The 16,545-nt window shown below is 39.8% G+C and overlaps 1 protein-coding gene across 4 annotated transcripts in view; it reads left to right on the top strand.

Annotated features, from left to right (window-relative positions):
• Window positions 1-16,545, top strand: part of MACROH2A1 (macroH2A.1 histone) — a 183,189-nt gene that overhangs the window by 88,505 nt on the left and 78,139 nt on the right. For 2 of the 4 annotated variants that reach the window (XM_082257167.1, XM_082257166.1), the window contains exon 6: window positions 8,760-8,850. In XM_082257167.1, the coding sequence (XP_082113293.1) occupies window positions 8,760-8,850 (91 nt within the window). Of the gene's footprint in view, window positions 1-4,084; window positions 4,185-8,759; window positions 8,851-16,545 lie in introns of all 4 variants that reach the window. The other 2 variants (XM_082257165.1, XM_082257164.1) reach the window with 1 other exon arrangement.

Here is a 16,545-nt window from a genome sequence, read left to right as displayed (position 1 = left end):
AAGCCATACGTTCATCTGCTCACTTACAAGTCCCGACATCCCATCAAAAGATATTAAAATAAGATGATTGAGAAGAGAAAAGGGTAATCACATATTTTTCTTTTGTTTATTGACGGACACAGCTCCATATCTTCTTGACACCTGGGTTTATGCTGCCCCCTAGAGAAATAGGACACTAGGCGGAAAAAAGTTTGACTGCGCCTATAGGGCAGTCCCAGGGGGTATACTCCCACTTCCTGCTGTAGATCTTCAGTTTTTTTCTGCCTAGTCAGGAGTATCTTACAAGTATATTAAACTGGTACATACAACCATTTCATGTCAAACAAGCCCTTTAGCAGATAAAGCTGGCTTAGTACGCAGCTTGCAAGGTTTGAATTCATCTTGCCTCACACTGCAGTACCCTTTTGTTGAAACCACCCCCTCTTGGATCCTCATGTGTCTTATCTAGGGACATAAATATTATACACAAGGTGTCAAAATGTATGTTTCTTAGGCTAGCTGTATATAATGCAATAATTCATGTAAACACATACAATATACTGTATGTGTGCGTAAAGTGCTGCGTAAATTGTTGGCGCTAGATAAATAACTGTAATAGTTAATAATTTAAAAAGGGGTGACTTCACGTGCCAAAATTAAGGCATGAAGGCATAAGTCCCATATTTAGAGGTATGTAGGAAGGGGAACCAGGAACTCGGACCAACCAGACTGTGGGCATATAGAAGAAGGACATGATTACCCTCTATCCCCCTCTTTCTCTCCCCAATCATCTGTTTTTAATGTCTTTTGATGGGAAGGTGGGACTTGTAAATGAGCAGACGAATTTTATATTTTGTACATCTAATATATGACTAACATTGATGATCAGATAGCCCATTCCAATATAAATTCTCTCTTTTTTTGCTTATATGTCAGACTTTCATTATAAATTGGGGCTAGTGTAAATAAAGTTAAAGCAAAGTTTTTTTCAATAAAAATACCCCCCGGGACAGTCAGGGCTAGTACATTCCACAATGGATAGCTTCTGTACTGTCCCGGATCACACTTACCTTTTAGAAGAAATACTTACCTTGAAAATTTCTTCGCCAGCGCTGCCATCTCGGATGTGGTCAGCTGAAGCCAGCGCGTCCTCTTCTGCGTCCTCTTCCGTGTCCTCTTCTCCCAGAATGCGCCTGCATCGGCCCCGCTCGTCACTTCCGGTGCGGGCGCGTCATCCCTCCACAGCTTCTGGGCATGCCCAGAATCTGTTTAGCAGGGAATGAGGCGCCGCACCGGAAGTGACGAGCGGGTCCAGTGCAGGCGCATTGATTCCTGGGAGCGATGACGATCAGCTCCCAGGAATCAGTGCAAAGAGGAAGTGACGGCGCGGGCCGCGTCCGCAGAGGGAGGAAGTGGAAGAAAGGCGAGTATTTTTCTTCAATAACAAGGTAAGTAAACAAAAAAAAAAATTGTAACTATCCATTTCTTTTTCAGGTGACCAATAGCAAGCGGATGGCCCAAAATCGATTATGTCGATTTTGTGGCCGGAACTCCGCTTTAAAGACAAATACTTGTACCATACATCTAGGAGCAGTGAATAGTAGTTGTAATAGCACAATATGCATACAAGCAGTGTAGATATATCAATATAGAATACTAACTCAAGTTTCTCCTGCATATTAAATATGTCAAATTTCCTTTGTTGGGGAAGAGTAAAATAAAAATAATTGTACTATATTACTAAGGGAAGTGAATAAGAAAGTATTGCACCACATGCAAACAGGTATTGTACACGCATAGATATAGGATATTATGGCTAGTGATATTGCTTTATGCATAGGATATGAAGATGCAGTTTACCTTGCATGCCATCGTTGGAGCTTTGAGAATAGGTAGTAATGAACTTTACCACCTCTACAATTTGAGCCTTGATGTGTAAAATGTGGTTGAGAAGTGAGGCAAAATGGATAACTTTTCTATGTTCATTGCAATACCAAAATGAGGAAGTACATCCCATGGGAAGTAAGTCCCATCCTATTGGTGTGAAAGGAGTTGAGGAGAGAAATTAAAGAGCATTTAAAGAGCTTACTAGGGTAGAGTTCCCATTCCCATACATCAGTAATAAAAAGTGAAGCTCGTATATTATATAGATTCATTACACATTTCTTTCTTTTTTTTAAACCTTGATGACTATGGCTTACAGCTAGAGAAAACCCAAAATTCAGTATCTCAACAAAAGAAAATATTACAAAAGACCAATACCAATAAAAAAATGATTTTTAATACAGAAATGTTAAATAGTAAGGTAACTATAAAAGTGGGCACCCTACATAATTATAGGCCTAAAATATTTTAAAATGGTGTAAATCTAAACTTTAACTTATAAAAAAATTAAAATTATTATGCTAGAGATTTTGGGGGTGAGGTTCACGGATGGCTTACGTCAAGAAGTCTAAACCAGAACTAAAAAAAAGCACACTTGATAAATTATACAAATAAAGTAACTTTTACATATTTGTTGGTGAATTGTATTATTAAATCTTTTGCAAATACTGTAGGTCAATTGTATTATTGATTCGAAAAAAAAAAAAAAAAAATATATATATATATATATATATATACAGTACAGTACTTGTACTGCTCCTAGTTAGGGAGCAGTTAGAACCTTTGTCAACATTTTATTGCTGTGGTAAAATCCACTCTCTCTAGCTATGCTTATCATCAAAGTCACGGAATGAAAGTGAGGGTAAATGTAAGGGGATTTCCCTCAATTTGGAAAGATATCCTCTAACGTTCCGTTGAGTTTACAGAACAGGAAGTGAAGGGAAATCAGACATAGATGACAAAAAAGCATTGGTTTTAATCTTACCCTACTTTTTTTTTTTTTTTAATTGCCTTTAGATATAGTTTCGGAAAAATGTTTCAGTTTAAAAGGTGTTAAAATAAGTATATATGATGTGCAATACGGTGCAAAGAGAAACCTTTAGTGATACTGCAAACTTCTTTAAAGTGTTACTAAACCCAGGACCCTGTATTCACTATAACTGGTCTCCCACAGTACACAGAGCATGGAAATTCAATTATTTTAGTAAATATAAACTGCTAAATACCTTTTCTCATCAGCAGTATATATCATGCAGTACCCCTGACCCTCTATCTGGACAGTGCTAATTGGCCCTATACTGATTACATGCATCCTCCCAAGAAAAAAAAAAAAAACTCTCTATCAATACACACCAAACTGAGCATGTGCAGCCTGTCTCCTGCCTCTGTATGGGAGGAGGAGAGGATTAGAGAAGACCAAACTAGAGGATCAAACAGCCTTTTTACACATTGCAGAGAATTGATTCCTTAGGTTCCACAGAGAGTATAACAAGCATGCTTTACTGCATATACAGACTGATTGTACTGTTTTGGGTTTAGTAACACTTTAAGGTATGCCTTTCTTATAGTCAGTATAAATGAGGGCTGGGCACAATTTTGCCCTGAAGTAACTGAAGGTATTCTCTTGCACCTTAGGGTACATACTATACAGAATAGCTTTGTTTTCTCAAGTACAGTGGTGTAGCTTCCAGGAAGGTCACAGAACTGGATGTGCTGTCTAAAAGGGTGCTTGGATCACAAAATTGACTGAGTGGAAGTATAAATCAATTGGTAGGTAATATCATTTCCATTAATGTGTTCAAACTTTAGGCAAAGTTTAGTTTTAAGCACAATTTGGAAAAGAGGAACTGGAGAATTCATTTAGTTTCTTACAAATGTTATCTGGCCCTATCATAATTCATTTTAAAAAAAAAATTTTAGTACCAGGCAACAATTACTTGCTCCATATTTTATTAGCCATATGAACAATAAGGTTTTGTGGAAAAAAGTACAGGATTGTTGTGGGTTACTGAATGTGAAAGATGTGTTTTGCAATACCGGAAAATGTTACTGGTTAGCCATAGACGTCATTCAGACTTCTTACTAACTGCTACTGCTTTTATACTCCTTTGACATTTTAATTTTGACGATTCCGCAAACAGCTCTATCGCTTATTCCTTTTTTTGCTTTCTGACCTTTTCACACTGCACTACTATCTTCCCGCTCGTGCTTTTCTTTGCAGCTGAACCTCATTCACAGTGAGATCAGTAATTTAGCCGGATTTGAGGTGGAGGCTGTTATCAATCCTACCAATGCTGACATTGACCTTAAAGATGATATAGGTAAATGGGACGTGGGTTTTATATCAGCTGATCGTTGAGCGATAATTATAAATTTGAATTTTTTATGTCCTCCTTTTATAATTATCTCTCACTGTTAGCTGCTTTTTACTTACATTTCATTTTTAATCTTTCAGTATCTCTCAGAGGATAATCTCTCACTTTTGCACTTTTTGCATTGTTTATATGTTTGATCAAAAAAAGTTTGATTTCTTAATACTTAACACAACCAGTTGACTAATGTTATATTTGAAAAACAAAGATATTTAATATTACTCCTGTTGACTTTTTAAAGCTAGCATTTACTAGCATTATCAAGGTTAGTGGATCTTTGAAATTTAGCTCAATAGTGTATATTAAAATAAAATCATGTTTTATACAGTCCTTTTTATGGCTGCATTCTATATTACTTTATCACATAAAATACTTTAGTTTCATTTACCTGTTTATCAATTTTTATGCTGTAATAGGTTTGCCATAGCATGTCAATCACTTTTGTTGATGTTTTGGAAGCTGTGGAAATGTTAGATCCCAATGGTTTTACTATTATCATTAAGTTTGTTGCATGCCATGTACATTTATGCAAAATACTCATATGAACACCTAGAAATTGATTTCTCAATATCAACTGTATTTATTTCACACACAAACAGATTTTATGTGTAGCAACAAAAGTTATGAAATTATCTTCTGATGAGACTGATAAACCATGTCTTAATATTTTCCTTTCCATTTCATTTGGCAAAGTTGGTTGTAGTTTGGATAAGGTTTGACAATCAGCATAACGTAAATTAATGTAAACACACACAACTGTCTTTACAAAGATATTATTCAGGAAATTAAAATAATGCTAATCAATAGTATGTAAAAAAGTATTGCTACTTTTTCCAGAAATGATTTTTTTTTCATTTTTCCTTGGCCTAGCAAGGTTAGGTGAGAGAATAATTTAAATTCAAAATTTGTTTTTTTTTTACAGTTAAAGTGGTTGTAAACCTTTACATATACTCAGTGAAGTGACTGGCCTGGGGTTATACACAGAGATTAAACAAATCCTCTTACATCAAGTTGTACCTGTCTATTTGCAGTCTTCTCTTCTCTACATCCGTTCAAAGTGCATAATTCATCTGAGCTTTCAGAAAGCAGGGGGTGGGAAGTTGAGAGCTGACCGGAGTGAAGGAACACTCCCTTCACACAGCACACAGGAACAGAGCTGAGACTGTCAATCACAGGCTGTGTGTTGGATATCCCTCCCCTGTCACCCTTTTTTCTTTTTGTTTACAGTTTCTCTTTTATTCATTTTTCATTTTTGACAACATATACAAAAATACATTAACCATTTGGATATTATTATACGTTAAAAAAATCAATATACCAGAAACACCCCTTCATCTTTTGTAATTTTTTTTCAAATCTTTGGTACACCCTTACAGCATACCTAGATCTTAACCCTTAGTAGAATATAGATTCATGTTTAAATATTGGACCAAACCTATATCTAAAAAACAGATTTTCCTGTTTAGCTATATTGCATTAAATCCCATTGTGCTCTACATATATCCCATTCCTAAGGAACACTATGCCTCTAGATCCATTACCTATATCCTTTTTTCTCTTTTTGTCAGGAAAACTTATCAAAAGTGACTCATGCAGATAGCAGAGGAACAAGGCAGCAGGCAGAAATTACAGATATGACACTGTGTGCCCTGGATTGAGACATGTACACTTTATAGAGAGATATGCTTTGTTCATATTTCATGTCTGAGGTTTACAGCCATTTTATTGCATTCCTTTAATTTTTCTAAAAAGTTTCTGCTTATGTAAAAAAAGCAGATTTTAAAAGTTACAGCAATATGAATAAATTGTCATGCTGGGTTATGTACAGTACATCCGTGGGTTGAGGTACTAGTGGCTACTGGTCCAACAATTTGATCATGAATTTTATTTACCAAAAAAAAAAGACGTTTTATTTGTAAGTACTAAGGAGTGTGCTTATCAGCAGTTTTATCAAGGATTCACATATTTTCATTTATGATTCCATGTAAAAGTGGATGAATCATGGTTGAAAGTTCTGTGAATCTTGGGTGAAATCTTTGATTAATTGATCCTTAAGTTATTCTACTTTATGAATCATTCTCAGTATTTTAAGATATCAGAAGATGGCAAACTAAACTTTTTTATTTCATAAATATTTAAAATATACTCTTAAGAGTCCACATGAGGCCCAGGACCTTCCAGAGGGTTGTCTAGTCAGTTTACCTACCATCCTTGTCTCATTATCTCATTAAAGAAAACTGGAGACTGTAGTAAATCTTTTATAGTATACAATGGCTGATAAATGTAAGCCAGAGAAAGGTGCACATAAAAAGTGAATGGAAGACTCAGTATGGGCCACTTGGGGCAAAGCAACATGTTTCATTTAATGCCCTTCTCCCTATTTGCATATACTTACCTTTCCTTCTTTCCCATGCAACTAGATTCAGCTGTTTGAGCTGAAAGAAATAACTGGTAAAAAGAGGTGCAGGTGACTTTACTTCTTGTGATCACCAATCAATGCTATCCCATCAAAATCCCAAAGCTAAAGCCTCGTACACACGCACCGATTGTTGGCCATGAATTTTCAGCCGCCGCCCGATCGGCCGATTATCGGCTTGTTAGTATGATGCTTCCAACAACCGACTGCGACTTTTCGGCCGAACAAAATCTGGTGTGCATGCTATAAAATTTTTGTTGCCCGTCAACAGAAGGGCCGATTGTTCGTCAGTCAGTACAGATTTCGGCAGACAAAAATCAGATGAGCAAGACTGGGCATGCTCAGAGAGGAAAAAACACAAGAAAAGTAAACCATCACATGACATCACTTCTGAAGTTGGTTTTTGTTGGCCAACAAAAGTCCAGTGCAAGTCTAGAGCACATTTCAACCAACACAACAACACTGGACAAAAGACGGCCGATCGGTCGGCCAACAATCGGTTCGTGTGTACGAGGCTTAAGACTGTAAGCTAAAGTTCTCCATAACCTGTTAGAATTGTATTAAAAAAAAAAATTTTCAGAACATTTGTTCAATAAATATTGTTTAATAAAGCCAAAGTTACATTCGTTTTCCACTGTAATGACTAGAAAAATCATAGGCGAAGAAAGGAAGATTTTTCTTGAACAAAATTCTAAATATGAATGCGGGTTTAGTTTTTCTTTTTTATTTAAATCATATTTATTGCAATGTACATGTGCATACCAAAATTTAACATAGAATTCAATACATTGGTATAGCAATCAATTGACATTTTCAGGGTTTTATGACATTTGTTGATAATGTCCTGGCGAACATTTTTTCTGAATTTCCTTAAGAGCGTTGAAATGAAATTCTACTGGCATATTGGCAGCTTAAGATTCGAGCAATCCGTAGCTTACACCGGTCTTTCAGCTGAATGGAGCAGCAAGGGAGCAGAAGAAAGGTTAGATATAGGCATCTGTGGAAGTCTGCCCTAAAGAAAAGCTGTTAAACAGCTTTCATAGCACATATTTTCTTTGTTTTTAATGTACCCTAAAGAATGCATATTTGTGAAATGTTAGTTGTATTTTAGGTGTTCTACCCCTATGCAGTCATATACTGATTTACTAAAGGAGTAGACTGAACTTTTAGTAAAGTGAATGTTCATTGAGCTAGGTTATTAACTTAAAGCTGTGTTCATTTCAATAATCCAATCATATGCTAACAAATTCTTTTTAGTTACTTCACACATAATTGAGTATAGTGAACATAGGTTTACCTTATTTACTGTCAATCACTTTGCGGGAACAACTTCTAGTCTTTTAGTAAATTAACCCCACTATGCAATGTTTTCTTACTTAGGGCTGCATGAGCACACCTCTTTGTGCACAGTGGCAAAATAGATGGCATTCTTAAGAAATTCATTTCTGTAGAAAGTAGCATTTTTTTTAACTGGAATTGGCATTTGAATGTGTATAGAATTTGTGACATACTATGAGGTCGGAAAAGGATTTGTATGTCAAGACAGTGATTGTGCTTGAAGCTTTAGGGTTGGTTCACACCACAGCGTGCCTGTTTTTGCCCAACTCTTAGGAACGCGCAAAAGGTTTTGGTGGCCCCAACACGTGTGCGTTTCCTCAGTGTGTTTTGAGTGCTATGGCACCCCCATGCATCTAACGAGGGCAACGCGTTCCCGTGCGGTGCAGGAAACGTGCATGTAAATGCATTTTTTGCACTGCATTTGGTGTGAATGGGCCCTTAAGGTTCCAGTACAAATGATATTGTGTGTGAGATAAAGAATCAGAAACTACAACCGACTTATTGTCCTTCAAGTCCAATATGCAGTCAAATTCTTTATTTAGTCATTTGTATGAACAGTGTTATCCAAATTTTAAAATATTATTTAAAAAATATAATGTTGCCTTCATGAACACCTCCACTTCTGCTCCTTTCAGTATTTCATAAGTCAGGTGGCTTTCAGTATATACTTGAGCTTTGAAGGTAGGAATACAAGGATCAAGGTAAACTAATGAATGCACCATATGTCCCTTATCCAACCTGGTTGACGTACATGTGTTTGCCTATTATAGTTGCAAGTTGTAAAGGCTGACATTGCCAACCTCGAAAGCGATGCTGTCGTTCATCCGACAGGCTCTGACCTCTACACCGGTGGTGAAGTAGGTAATGAAAAATTTAGTGATGCAGCATTTCATACCTATATAAAGTATATGCATGGTTATTTAGGAGAATAAGTTGCTGTATTCCTGGTTAAGTTAATTAAGACATTGCGGCGGACAGATCAGACCCCTAACTGACATTTTTGACATTACTGCAGTAATCAGTGCTAAAAATATGCACATTTACTGTAATAATGACACTAGCAGGGAAGGGGTTAACACTGTGGGTGATCAAGGGGTTAAATGTGAGCCTAGGAAGTAATTCTAAGTGTATGGGGGTTGGGCTTTTGAAATGACCACAGAGACCTGTGTTCCTATATGCAGTGCATTGCGAAAGTATTCGGCCCCCTTGAACTTTTCAAACTTTTGCCCCATTTCAGGCTTCAAACATAAAGATATAAAACTGTAATTTTTTTTGAAGAATCAACAACAAGTGGGACACAATCATGAAGTGGAACGAAATTTATTGGATATTTCAAACTTTTTTAACAAATTAAAAAACGGAAAAATTGGGCGTGCAAAATTATTCAGCCCCTTTACTTTCAGTGCAGCAAACTCTCTCCAGAAGTTCAGTGAGGATCTCTGAAAGATCCAATGTTGACCTAAATAACTAATGATGATAAATAGAATCCACCTGTGTGTAATCAAGTCTCCGTATAAATGCACCTGCACTGTGATAGTCTCAGAGGTCCGTTTAAAAGCAGAGAGCATCATGAAGAACAAGGAACACACCAGGCAGGTCTAAGATACTGTTGTGGAGAAGTTTAAAGCCGGATTTGGATACAAAAAGATTTCTCAAGCTTTAAACATCCCAAGGAGCACTGTGCAAGCGCGATAATATTGAAATGGAAGGAGTATCAGACCACTGCAAATCTACGAAGACCTGGCCGTCCCTCTAAACTTTCAGCTCATACAAGGAGAAGACTGATAAGAGATGCAGCCAAGAGGCCCATGATCACTCCGGATGAACTGCAGAGATCTACAGCGGAGGTGGGAGACTCTGTCCATAGGACAACAATCAGTCGTATACTGCACAAATCTGGCCTTTATGGAAGAGTGGCAAGAAGAAAGCCATTTCTTAAAGATATCCATAAAAAGTGTTGTTTAAAGTTTGCCACAAGCCACCTGGGAGACACACCAAACATGTGGAAGAAGGTGCTCTGGTCAGATGAAACCAATATTGAACTTTCTAGCAACAATGCAAAACGTTATGTTTGGCGTAAAAGCAACACAGCTCATCACCTTGAACACACCATCCCCACTGTCAAACATGGTGGTGGCAGCATTATGGTTTGGGCCTGCTTTTCTTCAGCAGAGACAGGGAAGATGGTTAAAATTGATGGGCAGATGGATGGAGCCAAATACAGGACCATTCTGGAAGAAAACCTGATGGAGTCTGCAAAAGACCTGAGACTGGGACGGAGATTTGTCTTCCAACAAGACAATGATCCAAAACATAAAACAAAATCTACAATGGAATGATTCACAAATAAACATATCCAGGTGTTAGAATGGCCAAGTCAAAGTCCAGACCTGAATCCAATCAAGAATATGTGAAAAGAACTGAAAACTGCTGTTCACATCCAACCTCACTGAGCTTGAGCTGTTTTGCAAGGAGGAATTGGCAAAAATTTCAGTCTCTTGATGTGCAAAACTGATAGAAACATACCCCAAGTGACTTATAGCTGTAATCGCAGCAAAAGGTGGCGCTACAAAGTATTAACTTAAGGGGGCTGAATAATTTTGCACGCCCAATTTTTCAGTTTTTATTTGTTAAAAAAGTTTGAAATATCCAATAAATTTCGTTCCACTTCATGATTGTGTCCCACTTGTTGATTCTTCAAAAAAAATTACAGTTTTATATCTTTATGTTTGAAGTGTAGCAAAGGTTGAAAAGTTCAAGGGGGCCGAATACTTTCGCAATGCACTGTATAGAAGGATCACAGGAACTCTGTGATCATTCCAGAGAGAAGAACGATCAGCTGTGTTTACAACAGCTGACTGTTCTTCTCTTTCAGCGGGAAGGAGTGATCGCTGGTGGCAGGCTGCAATCTGCCAGGCGCGCGACCGACGTATACCTACGTCGGTTCGCGCAGGAGGGGCTGCCTGCCGCAGTACATCTGCGCCGGGCGGTCCGGAAGTGGTTAAATATCGAATTCATTCAGGAGATACAGGTGTTATCAAGGTTGCTGGCCCCTATAATATCTGCCTCTGACTGCCCTAATACATATAGTATATTGAGTGACTTACTGTAGTGGTAGCTGATAAGTCAATCAATGTACCTAGAGGCAGTTCAATTTCTCCGGTGACTCAAAAGCTCATGGCATTTTAAAAATTAGTCACAAGTGTACAGCTTACATACAAACAGTATAAACTTCAACACCAGGAAGATAATAAAATATCACCATTTAGCAATTTTTGTACGTTATTGGGCATTAGTATATGTATATTTTCAAAAGCTAGCAAAAGAACCTGAATTTGTCTTCATAAAAAGTTCTCATATTTCCTTGAGGACAGGGACCAGGAAAGGGAGGGAGAGCAATTTCAGTCAGTCATGCTCTTCTTCATTACACAGTACTGTCAGTCTAACACTGACAGTTTGCTGACAGAAGAAGAGTTAGTCAAAAAAAAAGGGTCAGTGACCAAGCTGTAATGCTTAACTCCAGTTGAGAAAAGTAAGCTCAACGACCTGACGAATGGATGAATGGTGGATGAATCCATGATGAATTGTGAGTATATGTATTTCAATTGTATATTAAACTGTTTTTATATTTTAAGGTTGTCTAAAGAGAAAGATAACATTTTAATGCAGTCAAGTCACATTTTTTTTCATTTCCTTATTTTGCCTAAAATGTATCGATAACAAATGATGTTGAGTAGGTACATAGAGAAGCATTGCAGTTATCAATCTGTACTTGTCAAGTAGCTGTAGCACAACAAGTGTTAAATGTATACGTTTATGCCCTTACAATGTTAGAAAGGCAAGATATTTGTACATTTGTAGAACTGACAGCTCATTCACACCACAACACAGTTCAGGAAACCCTTTGTTTTCTGCACTGCATTCAAGACATACCAGATGTGCGATCTGCTGCGCGTGTCAATGTATTCCTAACGATACCCCAAATGCAGATCACAAACACAATGTATTTGCCTGTACCAGATCGCATGGTAGTAAATTAGAGATTGAAGAGGAGGGAGGTTTGGGACTTTAAATGAGGCACATAATATAACAACTAAGTTCCTCCATCCCTATGTATAATTGAAAAGAGAAAGGGGTTTAGGATGTTAAACGAGGTGCATAATGTATAGTCAGTATTTTATGTAATTGATAATTACATAAAACACATTTGTAAATAATATATGTACACAATGGGATATAGAAAGGTCAACAATAGACAATGTTGTAAGCAAAATTTATTGTTGAAGAGCCTCAATAACTTATACACTGCTCAAAAAAAATTAAAGAAACACTTTGAAAACACATCAGATTCTAATAGGAAAAAACAATCATGCTGGATATCTATACTGATATGGACTGAGTAATGTGTTAGGAACGAAAGGATGCTACATCATTTGATGGAAATTAAATTTATCAACCTACAGAGGACTGAATTCAAAGACACCCTGAAAATCAAAGTGAAAAAATGATGCAGCAGGCTAGTCCATTTTGATGAAATTTCATTGTAGCAACTCAAAATGGTACTCAGTAGGTTGTATGGCTTGTATGCATGCCTGACAATGTTGCGGCATGCTCCTAATGAGATGACGGATGGTGTCCTGGGGTATTTCCTCCCAGATCTGGACCAGGTCATCACTGAGCTTCTAAATAGACTGAGGTCAACCTGGCGACGTTGGATGGACCGACACATAATGTCCCAGAGGTGTTCTGTTGGATTTAGGTCAGGCAGGCATGGGGGCCATTCAGTGGAACCCAGGACCCACTGCACCAGCGTAGTAACTGACAGTGGGTCCAAAGATTTCATCAAGATACCTAATGACAGGGAGCCATTGTCTAGCCCAGGGATCCTCAAACTACGGCCCTCCAGCTGTTGCGGAACTACACATCCTATGAGGCATTGTAAAACTCTGACATTCACACCCATGACTAGGCATGATGGGAATTGTAGTTCCTGAACAACTGGAGGGCCATAGTTTGAAGACTCCTGGTCTAGCCTGTAGAGGTCTATGCGTCCCTCCATGGATATGCCTCCCCAGACCATCACTGACCCACCACCAAACTGGTCATGCTGAACGATGTTACAGGCAGCATAACTTTCTCCATGGCTTCTCCAGACCCTTTCACGTCTGTCATGTGCTTAAGGTGAACCTGCTTCCATCTGTGAAAAGCGCTGGGCGCCAGTGGTGGACCTACCAATTCTAATGTTCAATGGCAAATGCCAATCAAGCTCCACAGTGCCGGGCAGTGAACATAGGGCCCACTAGAGGACATTGGGCCCTCAGGCCACCCTCATAAAGTCTGTTTCTGATTGTTTGGTCAGAGACATTCACACCAGTAGCCTGCTGGAGGTCATTTTGTAGGGCTCTGGTAGTGCTCATCCTGTTGTGCTTCATTGCACAAGGGAGCAGATACCGGTCCTGTTGATGGGTTAAGGACCTTTTATGGCCCTGTGCAGCTCTCCTAGAGTAACTGCCTGTCTCCTGGAATCTCTTCCATGCTCTTTAAACTGTGATGGGAGACACCGCAAACCTTCTGGCATATTGATGTGCCATCCTGGAGGAGTTGGACTGCCTGTGCAACCTCTATAGTGTCCAGGTATCGTCTCATGCTACCAGTAGTGACACTGACCCCAGCCAAATGCAAAACTAGTTAAAAACAGTCAGAAAAGATGGGTAGGAAAAAAACATGTCAGTGGCCTTCACCTGTGAAACCATTCCTGTTTTGGAGGTCATCTCATTATTGCCCATCTAGTGTACCTGTTGTTAATTTAATTTAAAATTGCTACGCAACTGACCAGATCAATATCCAAGGAGTTTATTTGACTTGATGCTATACTCTGATGAAAAAAGTGTTCGTTTACATTTTTTGTGCAGTGTATATTTAAATATATCCATGATTACAATAATGAATTTAAGTAATAAAAACATGCTCATCATGATTTGATACAATGTAAAGTTGTGAGTGTACAGCTTGTATAACAGTGTAAATTTGATGTCCCCTCAAAATAACTCAACTGTATATTCAGTGTTTTATGATCTAGCCAGTGTTTTATGAGGCTAGATCATAAAACACTGAATATACAGTTGAGTTATTTTGAGGGGACATCACATTTACACTGTTGTACAAGCTGTACAATCACTACTTTACATTGTAGCAAAGTGTCATTTCTTCAGTGTTATTACATAAAAAGATATAATAAAATATTTACAAAAATGGGAGGGGTGTATTCACTTTTGTGAGATACTTTATATATATATATATATATATATATATATATATACATACATACATATATATATATATATATATATATATATATATATATATATATATTACGTTGAGAGCTGATTGTGTTGATGAATCCCAAGCTTTTTAGGATTTGCATCTGTGGAAAATACTCACCAAAACGCATCGAGCCATATGGTTGCAATCCTTTTATTACATTACTAGACATTAAGCCCGTTAAATTAACGGGCGCTAGAACATATGGCTGACTGAGCGGCTCTCGCTTTACTCTTTTTTTTTTCTAACAACGCGAGAGCCGCATGACATAGCCAGCTCTGCACATAGCGTCCCTGTTGCCCTAGCAACAGAGACACACGCAGAGCTGACCGAGCAGCTTTCGCGTGGGAGCGCGTACCCTCGCATAACGCCGCTTCAAGAGTTTTGGCCGGCCGCCCGACTGGGGTGTATGTAGGATATCTATTCTATATTAATAATATGCAAGTGTCTCTGCGTCCGTCCCTGTGTCTGTTGGATTGTGCTACTGCGCATGTGCCCCACGGACAGCCGTTGGGACTGGGGGCAGGCACCATGTTAGGGGCCCCAGAAGTAAGTCACACTGACCTGTGTAGGATGGGGAGCTCCTCGGTGTCGGAGGCCGGGTCCCGGGTGTTGGGGTTACCCTGATAATGGTGCTCTTCAGGGAAGTTCCTCTAGCAGCTCTATCCAGATTCCCCCCGCGCCTGCCTCTTCTCCTGACCCATGACGGGGTGCTCCTGCCCAGCTCCAGCATGCGGGTGAGTGTAGTCTCTCCGGCAGGGCCGGAGTGCGACTCATTTTTAGCCCTGGAGTTTCATGCCTTAGACCGGCCCACTTTAGTTCACGGCTGACTATATTAAAATAATGTAATTAAAACCTCAGAATATAAGTTTGCAATGGCTGCGGGCATGGTGCAGGGCAATGCGGTGCTGCGCGCGTGGTGCAGGGCAATGCGGGGCTGCGCGCGTGGTGCACGGGCAATGCGGGGCTGCGCGCGTGGTGCACGGGCAATGCGGGGCTGCGCGCGTGGTGCACGGGCAATGCGGGGCTGCGCGCGTGGTGCACGGGCAATGCGGGGCTGCACGCGTGGTGCACGGGCAATGCGGGGCTGCGCGCGTGGTGCACGGGAAATGCGGGGCTGCGGGCGTGGTGCAGGGCAATGCGGGGCTGCGGGCATGGTACAGGAGTACCATGCCTGCAGCACTGCATCTCTTGTAGTATGCCTGCAGCCCCGCATAATGGCAGGCAGTGGAGGAGTCTCACTTACCTGCTCCTGACATGTGCTGGGGAGGATGGGGGAGCTCCTCGGACTGAGGGCGGGCACTGACCTGTGTAGGCTAGGGGGAGCTCCTCGGTGTCGGAGGCCGGGTGTTGGGGGTCACCCCCGATAATGGTGTGGTGTGAGGGCCGTTGTACTGCCGAGTTTCAGTAGCCACCGTTCGGTATTAGTATGTGCTGGGGAGGCGGAGTTCCGATCAGTGGCTTAGATTTAAAAAAAGGCACCACACGGCGCCAACACGTCATTGCGTATGCGCCGCCGCTCGGGTAAGCTCGAAAACGTTTGGCTATTCCCGGAAATGTGTACGGTTTTTACCAAGCAGCGGCACATGCGCAGTGACATGTTGGCGCCGGGTGGCGCCATCTTTAAAAATCTAAGGCCACTGATCGGAACTCCGCCTCCCCAGCACATACTAATTCCGAACGGTGGCTACTGAAACTCGGCAGTACAACGGTCGTCACACCGCACCATTATCGGGGGTGACCCCCAACACCCGGCCTCCGACACCGAGGAGCTCCCCCTAGCCTACACAGGTCAGTGCCCGCCCCCCGCCCTCAGTCCCAACGGCTGTCCTGTGGCACATGCACAGTAGCGCACTTCCACGGACACACGGAATCTTGAATCTGTGGACGCAGAGACACTGGGGTTTTATTAATATAGATGTCTTATAAAGTTTGACTTTATATATGAAATTTTGTCAGTCGGGAACCTATGTTATAATTGTATATTGAGATTCATAAAAACAATCAGCTCTTAACCTAATATCTATCTATATTCAGGGTGTTATGATCTAGCCAAATCATGATGAATATGTTTTTATTACCTAAATTAATTATTGTAATCATGGGTATATTTTAATATAAAGTGGGTACGGAAAGTATTCAGACCCCCTTAAATTTTTCACTCTTTGTTATATTGCAGCCATTTGCGAAAATCATTTAGGTTCATTCTTCTTCCTCATGAATGTAGCACCCCAT

This window comes from Pelophylax lessonae (assembly GCF_965119305.1).
Source record: "Pelophylax lessonae genome assembly, chromosome: 4".
In the NCBI taxonomy this organism is placed as follows: domain Eukaryota; kingdom Metazoa; phylum Chordata; class Amphibia; order Anura; family Ranidae; genus Pelophylax; species Pelophylax lessonae.
The sequence above is the reverse complement of the archived record's forward strand: the minus strand, read 5'-3'. Positions and strand labels throughout refer to the sequence as shown.